General features: G+C 36.0%; 1 protein-coding gene across 2 annotated transcripts in view; it reads right to left on the bottom strand.

The window, feature by feature from the left end:
• LOC135225705 (nucleoredoxin-like) overlaps positions 1-17,908 on the bottom strand; it is a 470,296-nt gene extending 452,388 nt beyond the window's left edge. The window contains exons 1-2 of one of the 2 annotated variants that reach the window (XM_064265068.1): positions 17,832-17,908; positions 14,126-14,518 (exon numbers count right to left, since the gene is read on the bottom strand). In XM_064265068.1, coding sequence (XP_064121138.1) covers positions 14,126-14,262 — 137 coding nt within the window. In that variant the 5' untranslated portion in view covers positions 14,263-14,518; positions 17,832-17,908. The remainder of the gene's footprint in view (positions 1-14,125; positions 14,519-17,831) is intronic. The other variant, XM_064265069.1, reaches the window with a different exon arrangement.
• Between the last annotated feature and the right edge of the window lie 366 nt (positions 17,909-18,274).

Here is an 18,274-nt window from a genome sequence, read left to right as displayed (position 1 = left end):
CGTCATATTAAAAATACCATCACCAAAAATAAATCCGAGAAGCTCAGGTCTAGGCAGAGAGCCGGTCATCGTGCTAAGAAAAAAAAAGTGCGAGACAAGAACAGCTTATGCAAATGACACTGCAACGGCCTGAAGAAGGAGACGCTCCTCGTAGGAATTCCCTGCAACAAAGTTTCAGCAGACTCTACTTCAGTGAAGCCTTCTCGAGGGAGAAAAAGTTCGTCCTCCTGCAGACCCCGATCCCCGAGGACCGTGGAGGATGGGGCTTGCGGCAGGAATTTAACAATGCCCAACGACGGAGTTTCGGAAATGACGCAGAATAATGTCACAGCTGAAGACTGGCCGAAAAGTAATAGGTAAAATCAAAGGGACTGCATAAAGTTTTGTTCCTAATATCTACGATGTGAAGTAATATCCACACACACACGCGCACACACACACACACACACACACACACACACATATATAATATATATATATATATATATATATATATAATATTATATATATATATATATATATATATATATATATGCTTTAAAGGACTATCTGATTACATCATCCGATAACCGGCTTTTACGGCTACCGGAAGATGGGGACGCATAGCCTTTGAAAGCTTGAAACTTTTTCAAATAAAATCTCAGCTAGGTATATGATACCGTATTTAAATGAGGTCTTGTTATTTTTATATGTACACATTTTATATATTATATATGCGTGTATAGGCTATATAAATATGTTTGATTATATATATATGAGAGAGAGAGAGAGAGAGAGAGAGAGAGAGAGAGAGAGACTGATGGAGTGATGCGAGAAGTCTGGGAAAGGAAACTAGGTGGTGGGAGAAAGTTGCTGTATAAAAAAAATGAGTGTGAAATGATTGATGCGTGCAGCTGATACACTACTGACAAGGGATAGTGTAAAGAAAGCATCAAATGAAAGAGATTGAAAAGGTTTGCAAGAGGAGACAGTTGTGAGTTAACGTGAATAAGAGTACGGTTATGAACGCCACTAAAAGCCACGATAATGAAGCAATGAATGTCAATGTGGATGGTGGAAGAATTTGAAGTGGCTGAATTATGAAGGTATTTGGAGGTATAATGATTGAGGAAAGAAGGAAAAGATTGGGGAGCGACTTGGAGCGTCATCGGACCCAAGGTGAAAAAGCATGAGGGTATTGTTGAGCTACCTTTCCTTTATGGAAGTCATATATGTATTGAATAGAATGTAAGAAAAATAACTGAGCCTTTTGAAATAAACTGCTTACATAGTAGGCTATATGCGAATTAAACAAATTTGAATGGAAGAAAAATATTGTACATAGTAAACTGGATGATTAAACAATATTAGTAAATAGGGGAGGATGTAGAAAACGTTGGTAATAGGAAAAAGATGGGCTTTAATATCCAAAAAATGCGAATGCATGCTAGATAGAAGTGAATTGGACAACGCATGCAGAGGGTTCTGACACGCTAATGCTACAGGTGAGCCCCTTCTATATAAGTAAATAAAGCAGGAAATGCTGATTAAGTTTTCTGAACGGCGGCATCATGCAAGATTCTACAGTTACAATACGAATGAGACGGTGTTGTTTGGTACAGGAAACGACTTGATTGTGTGTGTACGCAAGTAATATATATCATATATATATATATATATATATATATATATATATATAATATATATATATATGTGTGTGTGTGTGTGTGTGTGTGTATGTATGTAGTATGTATATTCATGAAACGTGTAATAGCACAATTGCCGCACAAAACATAGATCCCAAAATACAACGAATTGCTATTGTGTAAATATATTTCCTATGGGTTGAGTCAGTCAGACCAGCACAGAAATCTCGAGCGAAAAACAAAACAAATTACAAAACTTCAGCCTGGCGGTACGCTCAGACATACTGTCGCCTACGCGGCGTTAGTTACCCGAGAAGGGAAACCTTACATAATTCTCCAAAAAGAGTGCGAAGGGCGATTCTAGGCGGATACGAGCCACTGTTGAAGATGAGCTTTTGACGCTTCATTTTTTAGTTCTTCTTAAACACATAGACACGCCTGCAAGCATATATATGTATATATATATATATATATATATATATAATATATATATATATATATATATAATATATATACATAAATATATATACTATATATATATATATATCTATATATATATATATATATATATATATAATATATTTGTATAATATATATACAAACACACACATATATATGTATATAAGAGCCATTCGACGTTTCTCTTGATAATGGATGGCTCCATGGGTATAAAAAGATAGCAGCCAATGAGGCATTCATCTTCAAGTGTTTGAACAAGGTTGAGCATCTGTAAGAGAAATTCCAAAGTAAGATCTGCCGAGGGTCTTTCAGCAACACGAAAACATCCCATTTCACTTTTAACTCACTGCTCGCCTTATTTTTCCTTGCACACCAGACCATAAGAATGACGCCCTTTCCACCAACATATCGTGCTACGCTCTGTCCATGTTCACAACAAAACCACTTCCTAACATTCTGGCCCATGTTTTCATCTGACGAGTCTTTTCACCTGGTCGTCGTTATCACGATCTTCATTCATTTCTTCAACATGTTTACTCCACATGCGCTGCTAAAACCATTCTTATATAAACATCCCACGTTTATATTTTTCACTGCATTTATCTTGATCATTTCATAAAGTTGAATCCAAAAATCTTTTCTTATACATTAAAACTTCTATAAAAGAGCTTGTCCTCTTTTCCACATTTTTCACAGATGTCCCTCTGTCTGCTGTACGCCATTGGTTCCATGATTGATATTTTGTCCCTTGTTACTACTTCAACATCGACTCCCACACAGATTCCCTATGCTTTTATTTACCGTTATAACCTTGCTGTTATGGATATCACTCCCACACTCTTATCATATTTCTTCACCAGCCTCTTCAACGTCTCTTCATTATTACCAATTAGCACTGCTTTATCTTCAAACTCACCTTCCAACTTTTGAACGAACAACTGTTCTCTTTTCAACAATTACCCTCGCCAACATAATGTAAACATATGTGTGTGTGTGTGTATGTGTGTGTGTCCGTGTCTATGTGTCTACTTGTGTGTTAGAGTGTGTCGTATTGCTTGAAATGTTTTGACTTCGTTTTGTATTATTACTAAAACACTTACTCTTACTCTACACTTCAAAACTTCTATTCCACGTCCTCTCTGAGGAAACTGCCTAGTTTTGCTGACATTATACAAGTTTGTATGCTATATTAAGTGAAAGTAGCCCTGCATCAAAGGTGTGTATTCTGAAGATGTGCAAATGTGGAAAGAAAAGCTGAATAATGAAACAGACGAAACAGCTGATGTGAGTTTAAGAATTCATGTGAAAGCGATTGCTGAATATGTAGGAAGGTTAAAGAAGAGGCTAAAGAATACAAGGACTAGTTGGAGGGATTAAAAATGAGAAGTGGCAAGGTGTCACTGAGCGGATGGCCGGAGTATATTTTATGTTTAGATGAGGGTACCGTTTAAAAAGAATGGGTGATAGGAATAATTGTCCCATTGTAAAAGGGTAAATGGAATAGAGGTAACTGAAAATTCCTCGGTATGCTAGAGAAGGTTTGTGCTGGGTTTCAATTACGAAAGTGAGGAAGATGACTGAAGGATGGAAACAGGAAGTATATTGTGGTTTGAAACAAGGAGGAGCTTGTATGGATCAAGTAACTGTTACAACTGGCAAGTGAGAAGTTTGGCAATAGAGGGAACAAGCTGTATGTGGCATACATGGACCTAGAAAAGGCTTATGATGCAATTGTTAGAGAAGCAATGCAAAGGTGTTGAGGATGCATGATACAGAAGATAAGTTGTTGAAACGATTAACTACATTTGCAAGGGATACAAAGCAATTGTTAAAATGTGTTGACGGAATTCACTGGTTTGCTAGAAGAAATAGGTCTGAGACAAGGGCGAGTTCAACACCTGTTACATATCTTCGTGGATGGAATGAAGAGTGAAGTCACAGAAAAACAGGACAGTTGATGTAGTTACAAAGTACGGAATAAAGAAAGTTGGTCATGACTGGAGTTCGTAATAGCTGAAGTTCGCAGATCATACAGTACTGTACTGATCAGAGACAAAGAACAGAAACTGCAGAAAGTAGAGAAGGAGTTTGAAAGGGTTTGCAAGAAGAGAGAGCCGAAAGTAAATGTTAGTAATTTACCCAGGTAAATGAAAACCAGGAACCCAGATCAATGAATTTTAATTAGGATGATGGAAGAATGGAAGCAGTTGATTTAGACAGGTAGTTGAGATTGTATACATCATAATATGGTGCTAGGATGAAAGAAGAGATGGATCTCAGAATATTGAAGAAAAGAAGGCAACAGGCTGTGTGTAAAAGATGGAAAGAAAACTCTGAGTATTTATGAAGGGCAAGATAATATTTGAAGTAACTGTTATACAAAGTCTACTGTACGGAAGCAAAATGTGATTGTTTTCTATAGGATTAAAAGGAAAAAGGGTTGAAATTGTGATGACTTCCTGGTAAACCATTTGCCATCATAAGCTTATTCTTGTTCACATTTACTCTTAATTTAGTCCTCTTACACACATTTTCAAACTCTTTTACCACTACGTACAATTTCTCCTCACCATCCCCAATCAGTACTGTATCATCTCATCCCAAGACTTTGCACCAAAATCTACTATTTCTTGACTTCTCACGTCACTGGAAGCATAAAGATTTTACAGTGGAGAAATAACACAGCCTTTTCTCAGGTCTACTTTTACCACAAACCTGTCACTCACCAACCTAAAATACTAACACATGCTTCACTTTTTCCATAAAGAATCTATTGCACTTATCCCTACATCTTGAACACCCACCAAAATGTTTATCAGTTATATCATAAGATGTTTGTAGGTCCATGTAAGCCACATTCAGCTTTTTCCCTTTACGTTCAAACATATAACTTTCATTTTAAAAAACTGATATATATATATATATATATTATATATACTATATAATATATATATAATATATATATATATATATATATATCATCTGTAAGTAAAGTTATGTCCCTGTTATTCCTAAACGCTCTATCAATAGCATACAATGATGTCCTGCTCCAAAGTTGTCCCTGCTTTATCCAAACAAGACTGACAGCTCTGGAAGCACAACGACCACATTAACAATCATTCGCAGCCTATACGAAAACAGGTTTAATCCCGGGCACTTTTTCATTCTTTATTACGAGCTTCCCATCAAACCAGCTTATTAGAAAAAGGGATGATCACTTAACGCCAACCGATATCAAAATCAGATTAGTAGTTCTCACAAATGCGCGCTCTCACGCACGCCTTCAACACCCACCGTGTGAATATGAATGATGAAACGATTCTTAAAACAACGGGGAAGAACCGGTCCCGCGTTGCTTCCGACTATTGGAATCGTAACCTTTAAAGGTTAACAGGTTATGGATTCCGTCCTTCTAAAGGTTGCGACGATACTTTAGCCCTATTACTGAATATACTCTAAAGCGCTCTGATTTGTCCTGTGATAACTTGAAAGTACTCCAAATAGATACTACAAGCATTTGTGAGAATAACCACACACACGCACACACACACACACACACACACACACACACACACACATATATATTATAAAATATATATATATATATATAGTATATATATATATTATATATATATTTGCCATCTCTCCTCGGAAAGACTGACTTGGACAGAGAGAGAGAGAGAGAGAGAGAGAGAGAGATCATTGCCAGAACTTAAAAACGTATCAAGAGAGAGTAAATACGCAGCAGTCCAACATAAAGAAAATGCACTAAAACAGCTCTCCAAAATCGGCGAGAACACGTGACAAATTCTACCTGTGAGGAAAATAAAATAGGGACGGCGGGGAAGAGAAGCGATGGGGGCAGGTATGGTCCATATTGATCAGTATGGAATAGGGGCGAAGTGGAGAGAGAGAGAGAGAGAGAGAGAGAGAGAGAGAGAGAGAGAGAGAGAGTCTAAATATTCATTTTTTTCCCTTGCATCAAGATATTCACAAGTCAAATATCTTACAAGACACACACACACACACAGAGAGAGAGAGAGAGAGAGAGAGAGAGAGAGAGAGAGAGAGAGAGAGAGAGAGAGGATGTTGAAATCACGTCACCGTCAGCTACCATAGACCAATTTCCGTCAAATACCCCAAAAAAGATTCGCCGGTCCGACCAAAGGATTGGTCCAATCTTGGATGCGTTCATTACGTCCCCCACCAATTATCCCCATAGCTATTAAACTTCAGCGATAAATCAAGGGTATATGGGCCTGGATGGTGTTCTATATGGATAGTGAAAGAGCAGCGCGATTTTAATCGAAAAGGGAACCCACTGTCAACCGCAATATGCTATACATTTTCCAAAACTCTGTTCTCATTAAAGGTCGTTTGATGAATACGTAAAGTAATACTCAATCCTGTTTGCCATCCATCAGTCCATTTACGTGTACTGACTGTGGTGGATCGCAGCCTTGGTGAAGGTCGTGGGGCTAACAACCTCATCCCAACATATTTTGAGAACTAGAATAACAAAAACACTATACTATTATATACAATATAATAATAGTTATATTATATATATATATAATAATTATTATATTATTATAATATAATAAAAAATAATTATAAATACATATTAATAATAATAATATTTTAATAATTATATTGAGAGAGAGAGAGAGAGAGACGAGAGATAGATAGAGAGAGAATCACTCCTATGACCTTTATAATAAGGTGGCTCTAAAATGTATTCTTTTGCGGTTTAGAACATGAATTTGTGATGAAGTGGCTGGCTATACCAACGTCCAATTTTTATATGGATGAATACAGATATATACATTCAGCCCCTAAGACACTGAAAAGTGAAAAGAGGGAGTTGGAGTGGATTGGACAGCAAGAGAGAGAGATTCAGAAAATAAATGAAGAATAAAGATATAAAGGCGAATCTGGGAGAAACCCCGAAAGTTTCACAGAGAAGTAACAGTTACGAAAAGAAGCCGAAACGACAGTAAAGTAAAAGGCCAAAAATTGGGTGCAGCTAGGAGCCGAAGAGACGCTGCAAACACCCTTTAGGGATGCTTACAATGCACCACGTGAGTGCACTGACAGCACCTTCCACACTAACGAGAGAGAGAGAGAGAGAGAGAGAGAGAGAGAGAGAGAGAATCCTGTGTATAAACAGACAAAGCGCAGCTGGATATAACTACTCTCCGTGTCTGACTGTGTTCCAGAAAAAGAGTAAATAAAAATATTGTTTCCATGAACGCTACTGAAAGCTACCGACCTCACAATTTACCGTATTTGCCCCAGGTAACCAAGCACTGAGTTGTAACACATAAATCGTTAGGACAAGTGAGACACACCCAAACACAGATGAGTATACAAATGAACACAGACATACACATACAAATGTTGTAAAAAAGATAAGGTACAGAGTATGTATTTAAATCACCAGTGCATAAATTACACTATTACAAACACCCACACAGTCACGTTTCACAAGGCCTACAATTCACCATTTTGTTACATACACAAAAACATGCACGCTTCACAAAACTTAAGGCGTATTGTAAGTCATTCCATTCTATACACGCGAACAAGTTTCACTGACGAAAAGGGAGAAAAAATACTACAACAGTGAATAATACGTACTCAGGCGCACAACAAACAAACAAGAAAGTTTCACCCAACCAAGAGAAGCGAAGCAGAAAATGAAAAACGGAAAAAATGAATATAATATTACACCTGTAAGGGTTTAAGACCATGAAGGGAAGGGGCCGCCCTTTCAGTAAGAGCCATACTCAAGATCAAAAGGGGAACTTCCATGTGGAGGAGAGGAGGCGGCGCACCTTCATAGCTTCTATGAATACGAGAGAGAGAGAGAGAGAGAGAGAGAGAGAGAGAGAGAGAGAGAGGCGTTGGGGATAAGATCATGTGATGGAGTAGATGGCGTTCCTTCATATCCAAATACGTACATAAGAAAGACATACGAGAAAGACACACGAGGAAAAGTAGGCAGACAAACGGGAAAGAGAGACTGAAACAAGACAGACAAAAGCAAAAGTGGGAGATAGATACATGAGAAAAAACAGATAGACAAGTCAGAAAGAATTGAGAGACAAGACGAAAATAAAAGTGAGAGACAGCCATGCACCTATATGGTTGAAAGAACACCTGACAGACAAAAGACCACGAGACATAAAGGTGGAAGGAACAGACAGACATGCAACAAAGAAAGAGAAAGATAGAGAGGATATTGAATGGAGGGTGCGGACGCGATGACACGGCCGAAGGGCATGATAAAGCAGATGAAATCTGTGAGGTTCGTGGTGGGCTAACGCCCTCAGGAGAAGGGACACGCTTTTTCAGCGAGGTTGACGGCGCGGTGCGTAGTAGACTTCGACAATATTTCGCTATTAGATAACTCAAGAACAAATTGAAACTTAAAAAATGTCAGTTTCTTTCGCAATCTCACTACCACGGTTCTGTGGTAATATGCTTTTATTAAAATGTTAGATGGGAGTAAAAGCTACCTCCTCTTTCTGTATTTCGTGTCATCTTTAGTTACTTCTTTCGAATAAACTCCTTATTCTTTGGAATCTTGAATTTCAAATCAGTGGCCTCTACAGGTTTGTTCCACATGAATAGTTTTCATCTTCTGAATAATAATAATAATAATAATAATAATAATAATAATAATAATAATAATAATAATAATAATAATATGCAACAAAGTGATAACAGCAGAGCCTTTTGTTTTAGTGGCAGATATTTATACTGAAATTGGACAAGAGAAAAATAAACGCTTTTCCTCTAACAACTGCACTAGCCATTTTTTTTTCTTTTTCTTTTATGTGCTTCAACTTATTCAGTGGCAAGGTCCAACTTGAAACAATTTACGCAGAATTTAAAATCTAACAGAAAAATATCAAGAGCAATTCGAATAGCTGAATTACGGGAGTATATTTTAAAAATTGAGTTTCTCTCTAGAATTAGAAGTCTGAAATGGTAACTCACAATTTCTCTCGCAATCTCAAATACTCACACCCATGCAAATTCTTTAAAATTATCAACGATTAATTTAGCTATACGTCTGCCTCATTCCGCAATGTGAGAGATCATGTTCTCGGCAGGTTAATGCAGTTTAACTGAAACGGATTTCTAAACAAAAAAATTAATAAATGAATAAATAACAATTTTTAGAAAATAAAGAATTCTGATGGCTGCATATTATCAGAATCGACGTTACTGCGAAGATAAAAATAACAGAATAAATAAAAAGGAGAGAGAGAGAGAGAGAGAGAGAGAGAGAGAGAGAGAGAGCCAAATTAAATATTACATACTACACCTCACAGGACTGTGATAGCAGGAAAGTGTAACTTTATATATAAAACCGAGTGAGTTAAACTGACAGAGTATCATGCGCATGCGTACACTATTGCATAAATCGAAATGGACGTCCATCCTAATCCTAACAAATGATCACTTTGATGCAATAAATCTACGCACTTGCAAACTTTCATATGAAGTGTATTCGGTACCCTAAATCCTGCATAATAAAACGATCAATAAAAATGAGAGAGAGAGAGAGAGAGAGAAGAGAGAGAGAGGAGAGAGAGAGAGAGAGAGAGAGAGTAAATTCTGTCTGTAAATGATACGTTAGTTTTGGGTATGTCGCCCTTAAAAGATGGCAACGCAAAAGGTGGTTAAGTTTTTAGAGAAAAAGATTTTTACGAACTTACAACATGAAAGGAGATCTCTATCTTCTCGTCGCATTGTTGTACTTTTAAAAACTCCCACAATGTAAATATAAATATCTTCGTCTTAGCAAAGCCTGAGGAAAAAAAGAAGGGAGGCGGTCAGGAAGAGGATAAAGCATCATCCGACAACAATGGTTCATAAGGCTTTTGTTGTGGAATACGAGAGGAAAGGTACAATTCAACCCCCATATTTATATTCACTCCACGTGCTCTCTTAATGGTACAAACAGGAACAACAACTAGGATTATAACAGTAAATGCAACAATAACAAAAATAACAACGCATCTCGGCTTCGGTAGCTCCAGTTCCTTCTTCAGGAAGGAACCTGGTCTCTTTGATACTACAAGTAACTTGGGAAAGAATGAAATCTAAATCCATATCCTGACGCTGCCGTTCCAACACCGAACGTGTTGATCTCGTGAGAAATTCGTTGGTGTCTAAGAGATTATATAACACATAATCTGTCGGTGGTTAGTTATTAAGGAAGAGTTTCCGTAATGCGATCAACAATGCCTCTGATATCACTGAAAACCGAACAGGATTTCGCGGTACACGATGCTAAATCCTTCGCGCAGACAGGCCAGCCTGCAACTCCTACTCCGTACTTTGGTAACAATTCTAGAAATTAACTCCTATGTGTGTACGTGCGTGTCCGAGGGCGAGGAGCGGGCACACTCCTTTAAAAAAATTGTGGCTCTGTTTACGTAAGTATTAAATTATGTTACTTGGGAGTGACACGACTATGGTTTGGCGTCCAAGGTTACATATTGGCACAGGGTCACATCACACATGACTAGCCCCTAGGGAAGAAGGCGTGAGGGTGAAATAAATACATACATACATACATACATACATACACACACACACACACACACACACACACACATATATATATATAATAAACTATTTAATATAATAATTATAATTAGTATGTACATTATTAGGTTACTGAAATTATAATGCTAAGAAATTACCATTGAATAATCATCCAAATGAATAAATAAATCAATATTTATGTCCATCTCTTCACATGGACAATTGAATCAATAAGAATTAAGTGTATACAACAGTTAAAAGTATTTAACATGAGGTAATGACGTCAAAACAACCTGTTTTCTTGATAAAAAAAAGACAACCTAAACAACACAAGTCTTTCCACAGCAAGAGAAAATTTATTGCAGGTAAAGCCTAAAGCAGGATGAACGGCGCATGACTAACAACGGAGGATGGACAAAACGGCCTTAAATGCTAACAGAAAAGGGGTGACGTTGGCTTGCCCTTCATGACGAGATCATCAGGACGCCGGGACGTTGAATGAAAGCATATAAATGTCCATCTCCTTGACAATGGCGATTCTTTCGCCTTTCCTATGACCGAGAGAATAATGCAAGTGGAAATAATGTCATGGAAGTGCCTACGAGGAGAAAGAAAGAGAGGGCACTTCAAAACAGATATCTATTATCTTGTCTTTATAATCAAAATGAAAGATAATAATAATAATCCTGACCACCGTTTTCATTATATGTATACGGACAGCCCCGGAAACCGCACCAGGTTTTACCCAAACACACAAAATGAGAAAATACTATTTCCGTATCTTAACGCCATTAATATATATCGATAGAATGAAGAAAACCACTGAAGTAATCAATCAATCAATGTCAAAAGTATTTTTCAAGCTCTCTTTAGAGCTTCGAGCTTCAGTAGTAGTTACAATTCCGTTTCTAGGCATGGTGTTATCTGGAACGCTGATGCTAGTAGGCTTACAGTCCTGCAGCAACTCGTAGGGACAATAAAAAGGTTACGTACAACGCCGTTTTATCATTACGTGGCCGTCAACTATCTGCACATTGCTCAGACACAACATTGGTAAACTCTGGTGTATGAGAACTTGACTAGCTCCAATTTCTATGTTGCTAGTCAAGTCAATTTACTACAGGGCCTGAATACGGAATACGCAGCAAGACCTTTAACAGCTAGCAGATTCTCCTCAAGCCACACCCCCTATATTAGTAAAAACGAAATACTTTTACACATTGTTTGTAGACACTAGAAGTTTCAAAGATGCTGACACATACTCGTACAGTGGCAGTAACTAACAATCAACATTATTCAAATTATAGGCAATAAATCTCACTCTCCTTTCATTCTCACAGACATAATTCGTTATGCACACACATTTATACAGAATAAGCCAAAAGCGTCAAAAACCCGAGAGGACATTTCTCAAAAAAAAGGTTGCTCTGGAGACTGCGTACTTATGCCGTTCGACTGTGGCCTTTCGAGCATCTCAAGTGTTCATATTCTAATGCAGTTCCACTTTTTCATGCAAGAGCTATAATCATATACGGGTAACTGACATATAAATCGACTCCCTACCTGTGACCTTCGCCTTTAAATTTCAAAGGTCAGACCTGGTAAGCTTAATTATTGGGGATTGTCTTTGTAACTTAAATCTTTGGAAAAAAAAATCTCAAAAATGCAACCCGACTAAGCAACATTCAACCTGCTGAAATAAGTGCGATAATTTACATGGCAACAAATCTCCAATTCCTAACCAGTTTCTCCATCACCTACGGCAGAGTTTTACATAAATATTTTCATGCGTAGTAGAAGTACTGAAACTACCCTGCTAAACACACAGGTGATGACATTGCTTCCTTTCAAATTAACTGGTAGTTGTAAAGAGAACTTTAAATGGATATGTATGCTGACGTGCATGTTTGTGTGTGTATATATATATATATATATAGATATATATATATATATATATATATATATATCTATATATATATATCTATATATATATATATATATATATATATATATATATGTGTGTGTGTGTGTGTATATATATATAATATAATATATGTATATATATATATATATATATATATATGTATTATCTATATATATAAACATGTATATCTCCTGTAATATATCTATATATATATCTATATGTATGCATGTATGTATGTATAGATTTAAAATAAAAGACTCAAATACCCACAAATGTATGCATCCCTGTCAGGGACTGAAATACACTCGTTTTTGGCCAATTTAACATCTTTTGGTCTTTCAATCGCTACTGTCCTCTACATGGTACCTCTCTCATTGCAATAAAATTAAAAACGGGAAAAGTTCAACTACAAACATCAAATCAATTACAATAAACAGGGCAAACAACGAAGTATGTAAAAGTGGATATACAAACTATACGCGACATAGAGAGAGAGAGAGAGAGAGAGAGAGAGAGAGAGAGAATACCATCCGCCATATCCATTAAAGTTATAAGCTTCTGAAAATGTCATAAGTAGAAATGGCATCCTTTTACCTTTTCAAAAGGCCACTGAACGCATGCACACAAACATAAGCCGATAGAGCGGGTGAAAGAGAAATTTCTTCCGAAATCTTTTCACAATAAAGTTACTTCGTCATATTGTGAATATAAACAGGCAAACAGAAAAGGACTAAATGTAAAAAGGTTTAAGCCGAGTGTAAATTTATCGCATTACCCAATCAAAATGAGTGTTATGTTATGAATCTAAAGTACTCTAGAAGAAGTCGGGGATCAAATTTCGGCGTTACTGCAATCAATTAAAGAGATCATCGCATTTTTAACACATATTCGAGGTTCTAATAAGAAGCCATGGAAAAGCTGGCATTAATCCAAGTTCTAACATTATTAAATACTCGTGGTAAGACGTATGGTGTTCGTGGAAGCAATTTCATTATGTAATTAACATTATTTTTTCTTCTCTCTCTCTCATGTTTCCTAATATAATGACAAGCAGTGCTTGATAATCTGCCGTTTATTATATCGTGACAGAATGGCTAATTAGTCTTATTACTTATGCAAGAATTTACAAAGACGTGTGTGTGTGTGTTGTAGGTGAAACTGTGTAAAAATATGGCTAGTCTACTAAACTATTACAAAGCATAAGCAATAAATCGTTGATTATATTATATATTATATATATATTATATATATATATTATATATATATATATATATCTAGATATATACTATATATAAGTTTTTATATATATAATATATATATATATATATTAGATATATATAATATATTATATATAGTATAGATATATATTATATATATATATATATAATATATATAATATATATGATACATATATATATATATATACATATATATACAAACGCTGTCTGACACGTACGTACACTAGCTACAAAAACGCACGTGCAGAGAGGAGAGAGAGAGAGAGAGAGAGAGAGAGAGAGAGAGGCAGCAGCAGCAACCACTTACTCCTTACCTGCAGGGGGGACACCAGTGCGCCGAGAAGTACAAAGCGATGATCTTGTCGGGCCCACTGATGTCATGCAGGCTCACAGCCCCAGAGTGACTCTGTAGCTGTTCGCCTATGCTTGACACAAGGGAAGCATGGGCCATGCTGATTTATTTACTATTCCTTCACTCGCTATAATATATCCTGGGAGTCACTCCGCGCGTTGGACTGAAAGTTCACAGGTAATTTTGCTACAATGTTCAACTTCTCGCTTGATTTAATTGAGAGATCGACTTTCTTTTCTTCAATTTTTTACACTTCAGGCAAACTGCTGTATGTAAGGGTTTTTCTAAACGTCAATATCTTGGCGATTTACGGATGAAACGCTTCCAATCTTCTAGAATTTAATGCTACACAAACCTTTATATAATGTAGATGAGGTACAGGTGTGTCGTAATTTATTTGTGTTTAAATATTTATAATAAATATTAATTTTAAATTATATATATAATATATATATAGTATATATATTAAATATAATATTATTATATATATATATATAATTATATAATATATAGTATATATAATATACTATATATGTAATATATATACTATATATATATATATATATATTTGTATTATAATTACATAATATATATATTATATATATTATATATATTATTAATATATAAATAATATAAAATATATTATATATATAATATATATTATATATATATATACTGTATATGTATATTTATATAATATATATATATATATATATATATATATATATATATATATATATATATATATACATAACAAACAATGGCCATTAATCAAACAGAAGAATCAATATCACAACACCACAATGAGATACATATCATAAGCGATTATACACCCTCAAATTCGAGTACAGTAGCCTCGTCCACATCATCCATAAAGCTCTTAATCACATCTCGATTCACTCAACTATTACGGTAAATACACACCCTTAAAATAGTCCAAAATAAAAGAGTAAAAAAAAATATCCCAAAACAATGAAAAACTCAAAAACATGAAACTAAAACAATAAATGAAGTTCTCCAAAACTTCCATGTATAAAAATGGATAAAATATTCCGTAAAACAATCAAACAACAAAAAAACTAATTCACACCGAACAAGAAAAAAATAAAAAAATAAAAGATCAAACGGAAATTAACAAAAGTCAAACATTCCATTATGGTCACAACACTTCCATGTCACAGCAAAGCCAGGAGCCATTCTTTTAATCGCCAGGGACTCGTTAACTTTCACACAAGACCTTTCTTTTTTTAATCGGAACCGAATATCCACATACTGGTCTCCCTACCCCGTCCCCCTCAACCATTTACCCCTCTGTACAGCATAAAACACGCACGCACAAACGCGCACACACACACACACACACCACGACCGAGCGATCAAAGTCAAGAGTATGTAAGCAAGCCTTTAAACCAAACGGCAGCCCCTCCCCCTTCTGTGGGAGTTTCTTTGGTTCTGATAAAATTATCTTATTACCGGTGCACCATATGTTGCCACTGAATCGATTTTAATGCCGCGGCCTGCTTCGTTATCAAATTCATTTTTACATGTTTCGAATGAAATATTAAATGTAATTGCCGAGCAAAATTAAAAAAAAAAAATCCGAATATTCGATCTAAAGGTTTAGGTTAAATTTATGGGTTGCATGTTAATTAGCATAGTTAAGTTTCATACGAAGACACTCTACATGTTTCCTTTTACGTACTTATACACAAGTGTGTCACACAAATCCCATACAAACAAGTTTCATATTATATCGGTTTTGTAAGCTTTATTATTATTATAATGTGTATATATTAATATATTATAGACAACACACACACACACACACACACACACATATATATATATATATATATATATATATATATATATATATATATATGTGTGTGTGTATATTTATGTATGTGTCTATATATATTATATATACATATATACATATGACGCTCCTATATAAATTTTACAAGATTCGTATGCGAACATTAAACATGTTGCATGTTTCAATATAAAACCTATATTTACCATGCAACCCACAAATGCAAGTTTTGTTTTATATCAAATCGACATGAAAGGATGTAAATCTAGCTTAACTATATGGGCACAATAGTACCATCCTATATAGACAAAAATCTACCTTTCCCTAACGCGGACCTAAACTCAATTTCCCTAATAAAACTGCCAAATCCCTAAATCCCCATTTAGAGGAAATCAGGAAATGATTTCTAAAAATCAATAAATAAATTTCTTTTCGATTTGGTCCAGTAATGAGGGAAGGAGGACGGCAGGAGAGATGCTGTCGGGGAGTGGGCGGTGGGGGGTGGCAGGAGTAGAGGGCAGGCTGGAGGTGTGCTCGAGAGATACGGCGGCACTGGTGAGAGAGAGAGAGAGAGAGAGAGAGAGAGAGAGAGAGAGAGAGGGTAGCCACCACGTTCTGTCAATTCTTGTTTATGTTTTTTTTTTTTACCTAAATGATAACGATTTTAATCGCCAAACTTTGTACTTAATTTTTTTCGTACACAGTCATTCTGTTATTCCATCAACAATTAGTCATGTCAGTTATTCACGCAACCATCTTCTATTCAAAATGACGATATAACTGGTGCGGATATGTAGACAGCTGCTAGGTGGTGGTTCGGGGATGGGAGAAGCATATCCTCGCCCACCCAGCCTGGCTCGACGATTTGGCCATCAATAAACAAGTTAGACAACTAAAATGTCAATTTATTAAGTGTTTATAGGCCGAGTTCGATCGGCTGTCATGTGACCGCGTTTACATTACTTGCTAATCAAATTATTTATTTATTTACAAATAGAACGAGGAAAAAGTTTTGCTCATCAAACGAAAAGAAATAAAAACCATAATTGGTTAAATAAACACGTACTAGCGACATCTAAAGTCATCTCGAGTTCCATCATTAGACCAACCCACAAATCCTGGGAACATTTTCCTGATAAGTTTTTCCGGCGCTCTGAACTGGATTAGGGGTAACGAATGTTTAGTTCCTTCTTCACGCAACGCAAAGGAAATTGAAAATTACCCGGCAATAGACGCGGGACGAAGACCAAGGACTTTTCTTGAGTTAAAAGTATTGTACTAGTTGCAGGTTTTACATTCACTTACTTATAAGCAGTGACATATTACGAACGGACCGGGAAAATTAAACACCCCTTATTTAATGCTTACATTACGACTAAAAATTATGGCTTATGATAATGAGAGATAATCAGCAATTAAGCGTATCAGTGTTTTCGTAATTAACTGCATAATTCTGTAATACCCATAACCAACTACATACAACCTCATAGATAGGCCTATGCCTCCCTGTACATGGAAGACTCTTCACTGGTCGAAACTTTTAAAAACACGGCTTTAAACATGTAAACTTTAACAAGGACGATCTGACATTATTCACCCCCGGGGTTCACCTAATCACACCTAATCAACCCCACAGAAGGAGGTTAGAGGTTGCGCCCCTTTCAAACCAACAGCAGCACCTTTCCAAAAGCATCTTCAACAACGTTGCTACCTTCAGTTTACAAACAATTTCCGCACAAGTCTCGACTTTCTCTCACGAGTTCCATTGAAGTCAAGATATATCCTCGGGTGAACACGAATTAATACAACGAATGACGCTTTATAACACAAAGAACTCTTGTCAAAGTAATTTTACCAGTTTCACAAAAGACAGGCACGAGTGCAGAGTGTCACCACAGTACAACCGGCATCAACAGAAGCAGACCTGACACTGATGCAGACGACAGTCCCACACTCCCGCCAAACACCTTGGCGCGGACAGAGCCATCTAGCGAGGCCTTTCCGAGTTAGTGTCGCGATTAGCTACTTGCCGCCTGAACGCGATATAGGCAACTGCGCTTAGCAACAATTTTACATAGGAACTTTCGCTCTGAAATAAATTGTACTCTCCCTCTATCCATATTTATAATTTAACTCAAATTCTGGGGTTATTAAAAAAAATCGTACAGTACATTTGAGAAGTTGTAAGTGATGCATGTACATGTACCTATTATATATACATATATATGTATATATCATTTCTATATATACATTTATATATATATATATATATATATAATATATATATAAATGGTATCC

Source organism: Macrobrachium nipponense, chromosome 13, assembly GCF_015104395.2.
Source record: "Macrobrachium nipponense isolate FS-2020 chromosome 13, ASM1510439v2, whole genome shotgun sequence".
Taxonomy (NCBI): domain Eukaryota; kingdom Metazoa; phylum Arthropoda; class Malacostraca; order Decapoda; family Palaemonidae; genus Macrobrachium; species Macrobrachium nipponense.
The sequence above is the reverse complement of the archived record's forward strand: the minus strand, read 5'-3'. Positions and strand labels throughout refer to the sequence as shown.